Below are 15,677 nucleotides of genomic sequence, written 5' to 3' on the forward strand. Positions count from 1 at the left end.
ACACATAGGCCCACATGATGGCCGTATGCCGCTAGACAACAAAGATGAATAAATAGCCTTGTATGGTTATCTAAGTCTTGCCCTACCCCTGCATGCTATCAATGAAATGCTGAGCACCAAGTGGGGAAGCCACAGATAGGATATCAGTTTTACTGATCAGGCCTCGACTGGAGAATAATCCCAAGACCTACCGATCAAAAAGACGGACATCCCACCATTGCGCTATGCCGACGGTCGTTGGATCAGCTGTATCATGACAGTTTCAAAGCAAAGTTTTGTACCCTGCACAGGACACAGTTTGCCATCGCAGGACAACAGTGGTAACAAACGGTAAGTAGCTAAGTTACTGGTAATAATGATCCATAAAATTAAATCCTTTGAAGCTACTATAACAAAGAAACGATATAGGGCGCATAACCTATTCTCATCGTAATAAGGGGAGATGTCTCATTTTGCTCATCAAACAGAACAAATGTGATCATGTACTAAAAACGCGCAACTACCTCTTGCTATTTACATCACGATAATGATTGCATGTTCCGCAAACAATAACTTGACGAATGCTCATAGTCGTCTTTGCATAACGACAAACGGAGATCGCTGTAAACAGGGTGATGCATACGCCGCTGTAGTAGAAATCCAAACTCCGAATTAAAGCTGAATTTGTCCGAGGCACAGCAATATCTAAACTAGAATAAGATCTATCGATTTATGATATACAAGCTTATCATATAATAACAAGAATGGAGGTTATCGTGTGGCTAGTTCTGCTCTCTGTACTGTCAGTTACACTGACGCAGATAATTGCCGAAGATGTCACATCATGTGATATGATTGATTCATGCACGTATGTATAATAGACTGTGTTCTAATATAATGTGTTTGACTTGTCGCGTGTTTTATAATACCTTATGATTTATGTTCGTGTTTATGTTTAAGTTTATGTTCGGTTTTTACGGAACAAATTCCCTATTTCGTTGCATTAGTATGCATTATTTTCTTGAACCAGTGTATCTAGTGCCCGCGGCCTTATGATAATGAAAATTTATACATTCATTCAGATGCGAAATGTCTGATTCGAGCGGTCAAATCAATTTGCGCGGGCTAGGCGTGAAAAACGGTAGCGATTCTATGTTCACGATAGCAGGCCACGATGCATGGCTCTACAAGTACAATCCGTGCTATGAATTTTCTTTTGGATTTTACTACGGACTTGCGGTAAGCCTACATAGCTTAAGCCTGTGGTTTGGTGAGGAACCGATATCTATCTAAAACAAAATCTGACTTATTGTCCACGCCGACGTGAGCCTAATTTCACAGAATCTGAAATTTCTGCAATGGTTTCCAATTGCATGAGTGACGTCGATGAACCTTTTCTCCAGTTGCGATCAATATTTTGTCATTTGACCTGCAGGTATCGTAGACTACTCAATTCCAACCAAATTTCCGGACATGTAACGAATTGCATGTTTATAATGGTATGTTCTTATACATATATCTTAGTCAGTATTCATTATCGGTTTATGACCTTTTTTGCGATTCAATATGCGATGAAAAGTATGCAATGAAAATAATGGACGCAGTTGAAACGACTTGGTAAAAGGCAAGCAATTAAACTGCAACATTCCCATCATGGGATACTTTAGTATGTATATACACAGCTACCAGCCTTCTACATATATCACACAACATCTAGCCGTTAGCCGTTATTTCCAGTGCGTAATGAATATAATAATGCGCAGGTGGTGCAAACGACTAAGACTGGTGGATCCGTCTATGATTTAGGCACTCAGGAGTCAGCATATTTCAACTCGACGGCACAAGGGACTATTTCGATACACTATACGGCCTTGGACGAAAAAAGGTATATACAAGTATTTGCACTATTGTGAGTGTTTAATAATACAAACATACAAGAGTCACGTTGGCTATACGTTACAATGCAATTCAAACCAGGGAGGGCATTCGAGCTCGTAGTATGGTCGGGTCAGGTGAGGTTCGAGTCAAGGTGAGGTTCGAGTTATCACCCCTTTATCAAGCTCGACACAAATTCCCCCCCCCCCCCTTATATTTACGAATCAGAAAAAAGTGGGCCTATATTTAATTCAATTCAATTTGTTGTTAACAAAATTCATCATTTCAACACACCGCAAGACTGCGATATTCAGAAAGATAGGAAGGTGTCGAAACTATGATCGCCGGTGAATTAACATGTAAAGGTCATTTTCCGATACGGTGCTCGGATAACCTGGTTACGCGGTACTTGCCGTTGGGTTGACCATTGGATTAGTCAACTGTCGCGTCATATGCAGAATAAGCCGTCTTCTAATACATTTTTGGCCGTGTTAATTACAGACTTGGACAACTAGAAAATTCTAGTTGTCTAATATCACTAAATTAGAGCAAAATGGCAGTAATCTAATTTTAATTGAATTTATGAAATGTTCCTATGCTCTTATTCTAATTTTAATCTAATTTGTGAAATGTTTCCATGCTCTAGTTGAAATTATAATCTAATTTGTTTTCCTGAAAATGCCTCTTTGAGCACGGAATTTTGAAGCGAGTTAGCACGAATAACGAATAGGGGGGGGCGATAGGGGGGGGCGAAAATGGACAAAGGGGGCGACATGGGGCGAGGACGCGTTAAAACGGCTTTATTGGAGTCAAGTCGGTAAAATTACCTTTCTTTTTTTTGTAGTTAATCCATGAAAATTTGGTTGCAAAAGTGTAAAATTCGACATCGTGCCGAAAAGTTGACCTTTTTTTTCGGTCAACCCGCCGGTGATTACAGTTTGTATGCCCATTTTTCGGTTCACAAAATTTAGGGGGCGATGATCGGTGTTTAACTTGAAAAGGGGCGATGGGTCGAAAAAGGTTGGGAACCACTGGTCTACACCGTACAGTCATAGTACATATTGTGACGAATAATAGCACCATGTATCAAAGTTTCGCACAATTTGTAGTTGGCTAGAAAGTTTTATTTATTGTGTTTTAGTATTCCAAACCAATCACTAAAATACAAAAATTTCTTTCGATTCCAGTCTTTGAGAAATGTCACATTTTGTGATTTCTCGCTTTACCCAAAATTGCCCTGTAATAATACGCAAATTATTTATTAGACATACAAATCCACCAACAAAACGAAGGAATATGCACAAGTAGTGGCTACCATAGATTATAAAGGGATGGAAACACTTCAGAAATTTTCCGGCGTGGTTTTGTTTGCATGATTTGGGTCTATAGACTGAGAAATCTGCTGGTATTATGGAATACCCTGAAAATCATTCATGCGCTTTTTTCGACGAATGACATCGTTCCCTAGTTTCAACCTTGGAGTCAGAATTTCCGCATTTAATTTTGTGAGTCCCGACTAAATCGTCAAATTCGTATTGGTTACAAATGTATGATTTGGATTTATATCTATATGGTCATCGGAGTCATTTTCTGTATCTTTAATCCCTGTCGAGTCTTCTGGAGCTTTTTTGCCTGAGAATTTGAGCAGTGAAAACTTACTGCAAAGAGGAATAGGTGCTGAAGAGTAGATGGCATAGGCCATAGAAGGATATGCAATGTTAAGCCATTTTTTCGTTATTCGGAACCTTGGAATGTCATAAGGTTTCGAATTTATCTTCAGCTTCTGTAATAACAAATGACGTTGAATGCTGATCCCCCCTTAGCCATATTTCATCCGCATGTTTTGCAGATTACATGAAATGCCCAGTTTTATCTTTGTCCCCAATTTTCATGCCAAAGTAAAGTTGAAAATTATAAAAACCTTACTTATATCTATATTTTTGCTTAGCTTGTTTCAAACTGATATACAGACCACAGATATATCAAATTCAGCCAGCAGGCAGTTTCATTTATGATTTTGACATTAATGATGAGATCATACCCACTTATCAGGGGTTCTAAAAGGGTGGGCCACAGGAGCATTTGAGGTGGGCCACAAAGCTATTTTGAAAATTTAGGAATTTATGTAAGTTTAGTTATATTTGTTATGTTAATCGCTTAAAATATATTCATACGATCTAGTTATACGTGGGCTGCGTAAAACTTTTCATCCGTCTCTGATGAGACGTGTTGGCACGTATGGAGTCAGCATGTACAAGTCCAAAACGGGGCTAACAGCAACTAAAATAATTTCTAGTGTATGTTAACTGGAAGGTAATGCTGAAGTAACCAAGCATTCCGGCAGGGGCTGGGGCATATGTCGTATGCCGTTGAAAGGGGTATGCAATCAACTCGGAATGCAATGTAATTGATGTATCGATTTACTGTAGGCTACTTAGGCAAGTCGTGCTATTGAAAGATAAAATAGCCGTAATTTCAAATTGATAGCAACTTCTGGTCACATGAATTGATTGTATCATTGGATTGAATATTCTGACATCGCAACTTCAATTGGTTTGGCACAAGATGTGTTATTGCATGCATATTAAAAAACCTTTCGCCACTTCTCTGTAGTATCCCATTCACCAATGAATTGTTTGAAGCTGACCCAGACTGATTATACTACTCCCCACCATAGTGGAACTAAAATCCCAGTCACACGATGGATGCGTGGATTTCATGATTGTGTTTCGCGATGTGAATGGAGCAGCGGACGATCATGATATAGGCTACACCAGTGGTTCCCAACCTGTGGTACGCGTACCACTAGTGGTACGCGAAGGTCTTCCAGGTGGTACGCGAGTAGATTATGTCTTTTTCGACCGAAGGGAGTTATTAGTTCAGTTGGGGTTGATTTTGAGTTTTCTGAAGCCGCCGTCATCGTCGTGGTAAGGCACGTCGAAGAAACGAAACCGACTTGTTGCGCTCATGCATGATTTTCGATGCGCTGTCAGCAAACGTATGCCACGCATCGACCAGCTAGTGGAAAATAAACAAATGCTACCATAGCATTAAACCAGGGGTGGCCAACCTGCGGCAGTAGAAGGAAATTTGTTCGGCCGTGGACACGTATTTCAATTTGTATGTGTTAGCTGCCGTCGACATGAAAATTGAATTTACGAATTTACTCCCAAATTTTTAGGAGATTTTGATTAACTTTGAAATTTTCTTCGCGCTGGGCGCGATTCAACGTGACTTCATGTTTTCGTTATTAATGTACTAGCGCCCTTTGCAACCTGAGCACCACAGTACAGAGATGTGAACAGCAACGAAACATGATGCGCCCCATATAAAAATACCAACTTGGAATCGTGTCTTTCTCACGAAAGAAATTTGTTTCTATGGTGCGTTTGGGCGATTTCAATATCTTTCCAATATACCCGCAATCATGATGGGAGGTCAGGAAATAGCAGTATTCAACAAAGTGACTTATTACATTTGGTCCACCCGAAGATACATCATCATTTATAACTAATGCCCTAAATTTTCGAAAACACACCGTTCATCAACTTTACCGGAGAATCTGATCACATTGGCTGAGAAAGAATAAATATTTGATAGTTATTTGTGAAACTACGAATATTAATGACAAAATTCATTCGTGAATCTGAAAAATTTTCGCGCTTCGCGCGACCATGACCAAGCGTGAATTCATAACATGCCCACTTGCAATTTCGGTACGTTCGCCGATATGATTAAACAGGTTAGTCTGGAGCTCACCGAAAATGGACATGGACAGTTTCAAATCGGTATTTGTCATCCAGTTTGTTCATTACGAACTATGTCCCGGAATGCGGCCGTAGGCTACATGACTACTCGAAATCCGGCTGTGAATAGCAAAAAGGTTGGCCACCCCTGCATTAAACAAATGAACTTATGTTGTTTGTTTTTATTTCATTATGTTGTTGTTCTTCTTGTGACTGGTGGTGAAGAAACAATTCCTTGCATCTCATCATCAACCCTTGCTGATAATGCCTAGTTTAATAGAATTTGTTATAATAGAATTTGTTGTTACACCTCGCATAGGTCGAATACGTCGCATAGGTCAAATACGTGATTATGACGTCATAAATTGTGGATGTAGGTGGTACGCAAGCACTGCATAAAACCTCGAAATGGTACGTGGGTGGAAAAAGGTTGGGAACCACTGGGCTACACAAAAGTATCAGCCTATGATCTACCAAGGCCGTAACTGCTGCACCCAAATCCCCGATCGCCGGACCTCGAAGGCGCCCAATATTATTTCGTTGGTCGTTTATTGGAGAATATTTATTTGACTTGAAAATTTTCGTCGCGCTTGGCGCGATTTAATGGTCCGAAAGGTCTACGTTTAAATATAATCGGTAAATTAGGAGACAAATGCGCATATTTTATAGAAATATACATATCGGCGCAGTCGATTACCACGCATTGAACAGAATTATGATTCCAAGATGAGAGGTGGGCCACACCACATTTTCAAACCGGAAAATGGGCCACGGCCAAGAAAGGGCTGAGAACCCCTGCACTAGATCCACAATCAGATCCACAATCAGAACAGAACGAAAAGTAATTTTAGATTGCTTGCTGTAGTGTAGTCAATACTGACTAACCGAGACTGAGAAGATGATTGTTGCTACCCAACCAACTATTATGAATTGAATGATGGATCAATGTGACGTCACAAGTAATATAAATTATACTAAATGAGCTTGAAAAACAGGGTGCGGACATTTTAAAAAGCTTAAAATAACATAATAAACGACATTTGAAGCAAATAAATGTCAGAAACATGTTTTAATAAGGAATACGGTACAGGAAATATCAAAAAATCGACTCAACTAAATTTTTGTTACATGGTGTAGGCTACCCTGCTATAGCATAGCAGCTTGTAGACTGCGAACAACATCCTAGTTTTTAGAACTTTACGTTAGTACAACGATGTACTGGTTGCTGGCTAACATGGGCGATGGTTAGGCCACGCAGTTGATTCTAATTCTAATCTAATTTGGAAACAACGATGTAGCTCTAATTCTAATTCTAATCTAATTCGGAAAAGATGAAAATTTTATAGTTGTCCAAGTCAGGTTAATTAGATGTATCTCACTGGACGTTTTCACATTTTCGCACCCTAATCGCCTCCCAATCGCTACCTTTGGTATTTTTGCTCCCTTGCTTCTCAAAATCGCCCACAGGGGGGATATGGACCACGTGACACGTGAACCCCATGTATTGAGCTATATGCTTCAGTCAGACTCCAGGTTTTAAACGTTTTTGCAACCAATGGGTGGGCAAACTTTGAGCTCGCGGGCTGCATTCAATATTTGAATCCATTCACGGGCCGCACTATATAAAATTGGGATTATAAACCAAAACGCAATATTGGTATTCGATTATATAGTGAGGTCATGGAGATAATACATATGCTTATTTAAAACAAACCAAACATAGCTTTGATGATATCGTACACGCGTCCGAAACAGTGGCGGCATTTCATAGGCTGGTCGACCTCAATAACCAATTTGTGAAAACTCTAAAGTTGAAAGTCGGTTGTCCCGATTCGCAGAACAGATTTATATATTCCACTTCGGTTAAGCTCCAGTATGCACACAATGCTGACAGCATCATAACCATGTTAGCTTCAAACACGCTTCTACTATGTATGGATAAATATAAATGCCCTAATTCTACGCATACAGAGAACAAATTTACCTAAGACGCGCGCGAATCGTTTTTAATAAGCACATCACTGAAATAATTAAAGCTGGGGTGGCCAATCTGAAATCGCACTCATGATCCGAAATATGTCAATCTCGTTTAGGATTTCTGTGATGTTTAGCAGTTAAAACCTTTCAAACTGCGTGGGCCTTGAGATCGGGCTGTCGCGCCAGAAATTAAACTTAAAAAGTAATATAGAAAGTATTTACCTTAGAACAGTGGTTTTCAAACTTTTTACACACGGCCCCCTTGTGATATTGAAAGATTTCGCGCCTACTTTATCGTCATATCACAAAACGCAACCAGGAAGCAAGCAAATTTAACGGATAGTTTAATGGCATGGACGGCTACGACTGTGGGTGATAGATCTTTAAATACGAGATTAAGACTAAATGTAGAGCATCAATTATTAATTGGAAAGAAGTCACGCGGAACGCAAAATAAATTTTCAGTTGAGCTTCGCTTCGCGCCCCCTACTTTAAAAACGGTGAAATATGCTAAGAAAAAGTTTAATCAAGTCCCTGCAATAATGCGATTTTGGTAGCATTTTCTCAATAGTATCTATAAACTCTCCCGGGCCGCACAGAACGGTGCTGTGGGCCGCATGCGGCCCGCGGGCCTTAGTTTGCCCACCCCTGCCCTAAACCATGGGTCTCAAACTAAAATGTGTTCGTGGGCCAATTTCCAAGTTTTTGATGACGCCGCGGGCCGCAGCATCAATCATAGCGGTATTTAATATATAATTTCCAAGTAGGCCTTATATGACGGGACCTTGCAGACTTGCATTCTACAAACATCATCAAAATGTAATTAACCATTGTACTATTCACGCTTAGCAGAAAAAAGTCATGTTTGTAAATATTTGAATAAAATTGTTTTGTGATGGGCATAATTTGCCAAAATAATGAATCATAGACACGATGCAAGAGGGCAAATGAATGATGACATCATAGAAGCTGCAGCGTTAGAATGTTGCAGCTAGCGGACATTTGAAGTACCGAAATTAGAGGTAGAATATTTTAGAATTTATAAAAGATTGATCTGATATCAGAGCATTTGAGCAATATAGCCTAATCTGTTTTTTTCTGGTATAGTCCTCATAAGTAGATTACTGTACATGTCATTGCCACAGGGTTGTAATGACTCGAGTCATGACTCGACTCGAGTCCGACTCGAGTCACGATTTTCTGATGACTCGACTTGACTCGAGTCATTTATTCAAAATACGGAAATGACTCGACTCGACTCGAGTCAACCTGTGTATTGACTCGACTTGGACTCGAGTCATTGCGCATGACTCGAACCAATTCATTGACTCGAGACTCAGACGGCCAAGACCGACATTTCATTGTAATTCCGAAGCCAACACACTATTGGGATTTCGTCTGTTGGTACTGGTACTTGAAAATGCGACCATAAACTGCTAAAAATGAGGAAAATTGGTATGTTATAAATGCGAACCATTCGATATCACCAAACAGAGTTATAAAAAGTGGGTTTACCAATACTTCAACTGGAAACTGAGCAGTCAACACAATGACTTGGACTCGGACTCGAGTAATAATTCCATGACTTGGACTCGGCACTCTGCTCGCTGACTTGGACTGGGTGGTGAATTGAAATGACTCGACTTGACTCGAGAGTCAAAACTATAAAAGTGAGATTGACTTGTGACTCGGAGCCTTGTGACTTGGTTACAACTCTGCATTGCCAAAGTCAAATTCGAATTGCGTTAGATATTCGAATATTGGAACAGATCAATAACAGCTTAAATACAATAAATATTGTTCCAAGGTAATAGCAGTGTTCCTTAACCTTTTTAACGATCGCACCCCTTGTGCTTCCAATAAGTCTTCTTGTATCCCCTGTCTATTTTCAGCACAATTTATAATGGTACCTGTAATAAAATTAAAAAAAGCCTATTGACATAAAATTGCGCGTAGTGTGAAGAATATTCTTCAGCTGAATAAATTACTCATGAAAGCAGTTTCCTAGTTTGTTACGTCCGTTGTCATACCAGTTATGGCGCTCCGATTCACAAATTCTTCTCTGATTTTAACGTTTGACTCGACTCACCTCGAACTCTAGTCATTTATATGTTATCACTAGAGCAAGTTTTTGTTGCACCAAAATCGCGAAAAAGCTACATTTATTTTTAACAAAAGTTGCAGTAAAAAGTTGCATTTATAGATTTTGTTGAATTGTTACGGTATGAGATACTCGAAAGGTTCCGCTGTACAATCTATATAGTTCCTGCAGAGCTGTCAAATTTGTTACTTTACTGCCATTTAACGCACGGCCCGGCGAAACCGCCAAAAATTACATTTATACCAGCACATAGCGAGAAAATTACGCAATGCGAGAATCATTTCCCCCCAAAAGCCAAACAACATAGCTATAACCCCTTTCCCCTAAAACAGTGGTTCCCAACCTTTTTCCACCCACGTACCATTTCGAGGTTTTATGCAGTGCTCTCGTACCACCTACATCCACCATTTATGACGTCATAATCACGTATTTGACCTATGCGACGTATTTGACCTATGCGAGGTGTAATAACAAATTCTATTATAACAAATTCTATTAAACTAGGCATTATCAGCAAGGGTTGATGATGAGATGCAAGGAATTGTTTTTTCACCACCAGTCACAAGAAGAACAACAACATAATGAAATAAAAACAAACAACATAAGTTCATTTGTTTAATGCAGGGGTGGCCAACCTTTTTGCTATTCACAGCCGGATTTCGAGTAGTCATGCAGCCTACGGCCGCATTCCGGGACATAGTTCGTAATGAACAAACTGGATGACAAATACCGATTTTAAACTGTCCATGTCCATTTTCGGTGAGCTCCAGACTAACCTGTTTAATCATATCGGCGAACGTACCGAAATTGCAAGTGGGCATGTTATGAATTCACGCTTGGTCATGGTCGCGCGAAGCGCGAAAATTTTTCAGATTCACGAATGAATTTTGTCATTAATATTCGTAGTTTCACAAATAACTATCAAATATTTATTCTTTCTCAGCCAACGTGATCAGATTCTCCGGTAAAGTTGATGGACGGTGTGTTTTCGAAAATTTAGGGCATTAGTTATAAATGATGATGTATCTTCGGGTGGACCAAATGTAATAAGTCACTTTGTTGAATACTGCTATTTCCTGACCTCCCATCATGATTGCGGGTATATTGGAAAGGTATTGAAATCGCCCAAACGCACCATAGAAACAAATTTCTTTCGTGAGAAAGACACGATTCCAAGTTGGTATTTTTATATGGGGCGCATCATGTTTCGTTGCTGTTCACATCTCTATACTGTGGTGCTCAGGTTGCAAAGGGCGCTACTACATTAATATCGAAAACATGAAGTCACGTTGAATCGCGCCCAGCGCGAAGAAAATTTCACAGTTAATCAAAATCTCCTAAAAATTTGGGAGTAAATTCGTAAATTCAATTTTCATGTCGACGGCAGCTAACACATACAAATTGAAATACGTGTCCACGGCCGCACAAATTTCCTTCTACTGCCGCAGGTTGGCCACCCCTGGTTTAATGCTATGGCAGCATTTGTTTATTTTCCAGTAGCTGGTCGATGCGTGGCATACGTTTGCTCACAGCGCATCGAAAATCATGCATGAGCGCAACAAGTCGGTTTCGTTTCTTCGACGTACCTTACCACGACGATGACGGCGGCTTCAGAAAACTCAAAATCAACCTCAACTAAACTAATAACTCCCTTCGGTCGAAAAAAACAGAATCTACTCGCGTACCACCTGGAAGACCTTCGCGTACCACTAGTGGTACGCGTACCACAGGTTGGGAACCACTGCCCTAAAATAAGTCAAACACCACACCACAAATCCCCTAGGTTCGCAAACTTGACCCACGACGTTGCAGAGAAACTCACTCTTCGCGACTTTAACAAAATCTATTGCATGAATAAGGTGACCCAGCGGAAATGTTATTTTCGGCGGTCCCGCCTGGGCGTTCGTGAAATTGGAAACTGTCTCAAATTTGAACGGCAGCATCAACAAAGCGATCTATTTACATATTGTTCGAACACGATCGTACTTGGCGGGGTAGTTGAGCTTTTGGCTTGCAAGCCATTTTGTCATATATAACACAGTGAGATGCAGCTAACCCATCATGTAACTCCTCGTTATGCGAATTAAACAGAATAGAATCATACTAAAAATAGTATATAGCAAGCTTTTAAATCACTCCTTTACATTTTGAAGCAATATTTGATAAAAGTTGCAGTAAAAGTTGGTATGAAAAATAGAAGAAAGTTGCAAAAAGTTGCACTATAAAATCCCTCCAAACAGCTTAAAACATCATAGTACATAGATTGTGAGTATATACGAAGCTGTAGGAAGCTGTAAAACAAGTTACAAAAGTTGTCAGAACTAGCCCCAGTCAGTCCGAATTCGAGTAATTCTACGAAGGGTCACGCCCAAATCCAAATTTTCAGTCACGAATCATCAACGGGTCATGTTTTATCATCATGAAAAATAACTGTGACATATTAGTTGATTTTCCACCGCATGGTAGCTTTCGGAAGTAATGAGATAGTGAAGTTTGATGAGTTTTCTGGTTTTTGGAGAAGTTTCAGAGTCAACTTCGAGTTCTCAAATCTAAAAAAAGATATGTTTAACTGAATATATTCTTGAATACTTGAAAATCCAAAATGCCATCGCCTGTTTAAGACCCCTGATCTAAATAATATCTGTTCGGGTCTCATATGGGCTTAGTGAATTTGCCTTTTTTTGCCATAGTGTCAAAATCATTCAGTCCGCAATTTATTTGCATGATCTACATTTAGGAATTCCAGGGTACTCCTTATCTGCGACGCGGGTGTTAACACGCACACCTTGAAATATGTTGGGGAGCTTGTAATCACGGAATATGTGAGTGTGATCTTCCATTTTAATATTAGATTGGCTTGATGTAGACGTCCTTATCGTCAGATATATAGGTTTCGATATCGTAACACTGAGAAAAAAATGCAATTCACCTTGATTGTTTGTAACAGTGATGTATGCGTAACCCAGAGTCAAAACTAGAACTATTTATGAGCGACCTATAAACGATCCTAATCCATGTCATGTAGTTTTCAAAATATATTGAACAATGAAAATAAAAATCTTCATACTATCACAAATTTTGAAGGTGCGTAATGCGTATACATTAGGAAGTGAACGTGTCATAATCGCTGTAATTCAGCGTCGGCATAAACGAGAGCGGAAAAGATTTCAGATCATGTAGTTCAGCGTCCGAAATCGGCATATATTAAGTATTTTTTCACCTCGTACCCTATATATTATAACCAGCACCACGTGACAAATTTCTTAGCCCAATTTCTGAAAATCACGCATGTGCAGTTGGAAAGACGTTGCAGATCGAACGTCATAACACTCATTACTTTATTCTTAAGCTGCTTTCTTAAGATAACACTATGTAGTTGACATTATTGGAGGTGAAGGATATTTATACCGGGATATGTTACAGGGCTTCATCCTTGAGACTCCATGCGCTTGTCCCGGCCTTTGTGATGACGGTGGAATATTAAGCCCCGTGGGGCCGATGCCATCATCCAGTCCCGGCGGTAAGCATGCGTTGGCAATTGACATAACATTTTAAATCAGCTTACTCTATAACTAGTAATTACAAGAAATATATGTGTCGTGATGTCTAACCTTGTAAAATCACATAAATGCAAGTCTGCAACAGTGGTTCTTAACCTGGATTCAAACGAACTTCAGGTGTTCGCTGAGTCAGTCCCATGGGTTTGGCGGAGCTCAAAACCCCCAACTGACTCATACAGTACAAGTGACACTGACACAGTCGGCCTACCTATTCATCATAATATTTTTTTTGTGTTTTGTGAAAATAATGTTTTATTGGTTTTGTTCTTTTGACAATGTCTCTTTGCGTTATTCAAGGTGTTTGTCGACTGCAATGGTCATTTACACCAGGCCGACTGTCTTTATTTTTATTTTATATGTGCCGACTTGTAGCACCGCCCACTTCTAGGCCTTTATAAGACACCGCTTACACGCCATGAGATGGCGAAGAGGCGTCTATAAACCTCCAACAATTAGGCAGGAATTCAAGAGTCGACCTCGGTCGGATTTGAGCCCGCAATCCGTTGGTGTTGCAGTCGTGGATCTTACCAATATGCTTACTCACCACTTTTAACATTGTTGTTGATGCATAGTTAATTAACGTGATAGATATTTGCTTTTGTGACTCACCTGAAATTGGGGTGATTCGTTCGTTGACAAGGCCCAAGCATCAGATATTGAAGGAAGAGTAATAAACTTTCACAATTTAGATATCAACGTCAACGTTCACAATCCCAACCAGGAAAAAAACGCGTATATGTGGATGGATGTCGGGGGCGCCATGACGGCATTGGTTTTCCATGATTTTTTCTTAGTGTTTTTCGTCGCTTTGCTTGTGCTGGGACTGAAATACGCTGGAACCTTCGCCTGGGACAGTTCCGAACCTGAACAGAGGGGTTTCGGGCCTAGTGATGTAACGGGTGGACCGATGCCTTCGTCAAAAATAAATGGAGACGGAATTCCGGACGATTCGTTATAAACTCTCGGCTACAAGCTTACCTGGTTGTATTTTGGCTGCTACAAAAATATTGCCATAAGTAGCAGATGTACAATTTTCATATAAAAATCAAGTCCGCATCCGTACATGGTAATGATTGATCTTCATCGATGCTTCCAAGTAAATTGACAATTCTTAGCAATCTCTTGGCGACGTCCAGATCCAAATTCATGTCCGTAGATTCGTAGACACAAATTGGAGTATAATTTGACCAAATTCTTCAATCTGTTTATTTAAACGATTGGTATTACACGTGTAGGCTCCCAATAGCTTTTGCTATTCAAGTGCTGCTATCCTAGACTAGATATACACTTGATTCGGGATGAAGAGGTATACTATCCATTTGTGGTGCTCCCCAGTTGTGCAATCCACTCAATAATATTTGAACGACCAGTAAGTTAAGGTAAGACCAATAGGACAAGGAATTGGGAAGTGAGAGAGATATGACTGCATGATGAGTTGCATGGCATTTTATTTAAGTTGAAAAGTTGCATTCCATTTATTCGCTACGACTCAATACTGACTACTGGGTATGCATGCAATATCGAGCGGTCCAGAGTCAATCACTACGTTTTACGCTGATCAGTGATGGATATCGTTTGTTTTATTTGAAATATATAGGCTATCTGTATATATCTATATTATTTTCATTAAAACTTCTTTCAAGTAATACACTGGTTTGATAACACTATACAGTTAGGATGGTAAGAACCTCTGAAAGGTTCAGGTTCGTGTGAAGTGTGAACGCGAACGCGAACCCCATGACGTCACGTGACGTCATACTGCTAATTCCAACCCTGCATTTCAGTGTTGTTGTTGTTGTTGTTTTATTAGCGCATATAATTTGCGCTTGCAACATCGTGGTTATTTGCGCCCACACAGTAAATTTCATAATGGCATGTCTTCTTGAACTTGAGTCTTTTTTCGGCTACCTCCTTTCGAGAGTTCGGCTCTCGATTTGTCTGAGCTATTTCAATGCGCTGTGTTACAGAGGGTTCGGCAATGAGGAGCCCAGATAAACCTCCGACACATAGAAACATGGCAGAGCCGAGACTCGAACCATCAACCATCGATTTCGTGACTGCAGTGTTTAACCAACTGCGCCACTCGCTTCACCATTTCAGTGAAGTGATTGCCTATTTTAATGTACGTACACGATACCTAGCGACGACTAACCGACTCGGGCCACACAATGCCACAATGCCGAAGTACAAACTGACGTTTTAAACGTCGCCAAATGTATCAAATATGGGGCAATCAAATATAATATATTACAATAATACATAAATCAATATCTTCCGTCACTTTGACACCAACTTCGACAAGGACTTGCATTGCAAGGGAATATTTGCTTTCGCGCTAACGGTCTAAGCCAGACCGGTCATTGTATTCGGAGTCTGAGTATTGATACGTTGATATTGCGAAGAGTGTAAATGAGTTTATATACTTGCTGCCGGTATTAC

The 15,677-nt window shown here is 40.0% G+C and overlaps 1 protein-coding gene across 1 annotated transcript; it reads left to right on the plus strand.

Annotated features, from left to right (window-relative positions):
* Positions 1-559: 559 nt before the first annotated feature.
* LOC145453909 (uncharacterized) lies at positions 560-14,884 on the plus strand. The gene is made up of 6 exons (XM_080331877.1): positions 560-847; positions 1,062-1,218; positions 1,743-1,864; positions 12,416-12,500; positions 13,102-13,198; positions 13,928-14,884. The coding sequence occupies exons 1-6, from the start codon at positions 744-746 to the stop codon at positions 14,194-14,196; spliced, it is 834 nt and encodes a 277-aa protein (XP_080188003.1). The 5' UTR covers positions 560-743; the 3' UTR covers positions 14,197-14,884.
* Positions 14,885-15,677: the final 793 nt, after the last annotated feature.

The sequence above is a fragment of the Botryllus schlosseri genome, chromosome 13, assembly GCF_051294905.1.
Source record: "Botryllus schlosseri isolate E-star chromosome 13, Bs_hap1, whole genome shotgun sequence".
NCBI lineage: Eukaryota > Metazoa > Chordata > Ascidiacea > Stolidobranchia > Styelidae > Botryllus > Botryllus schlosseri.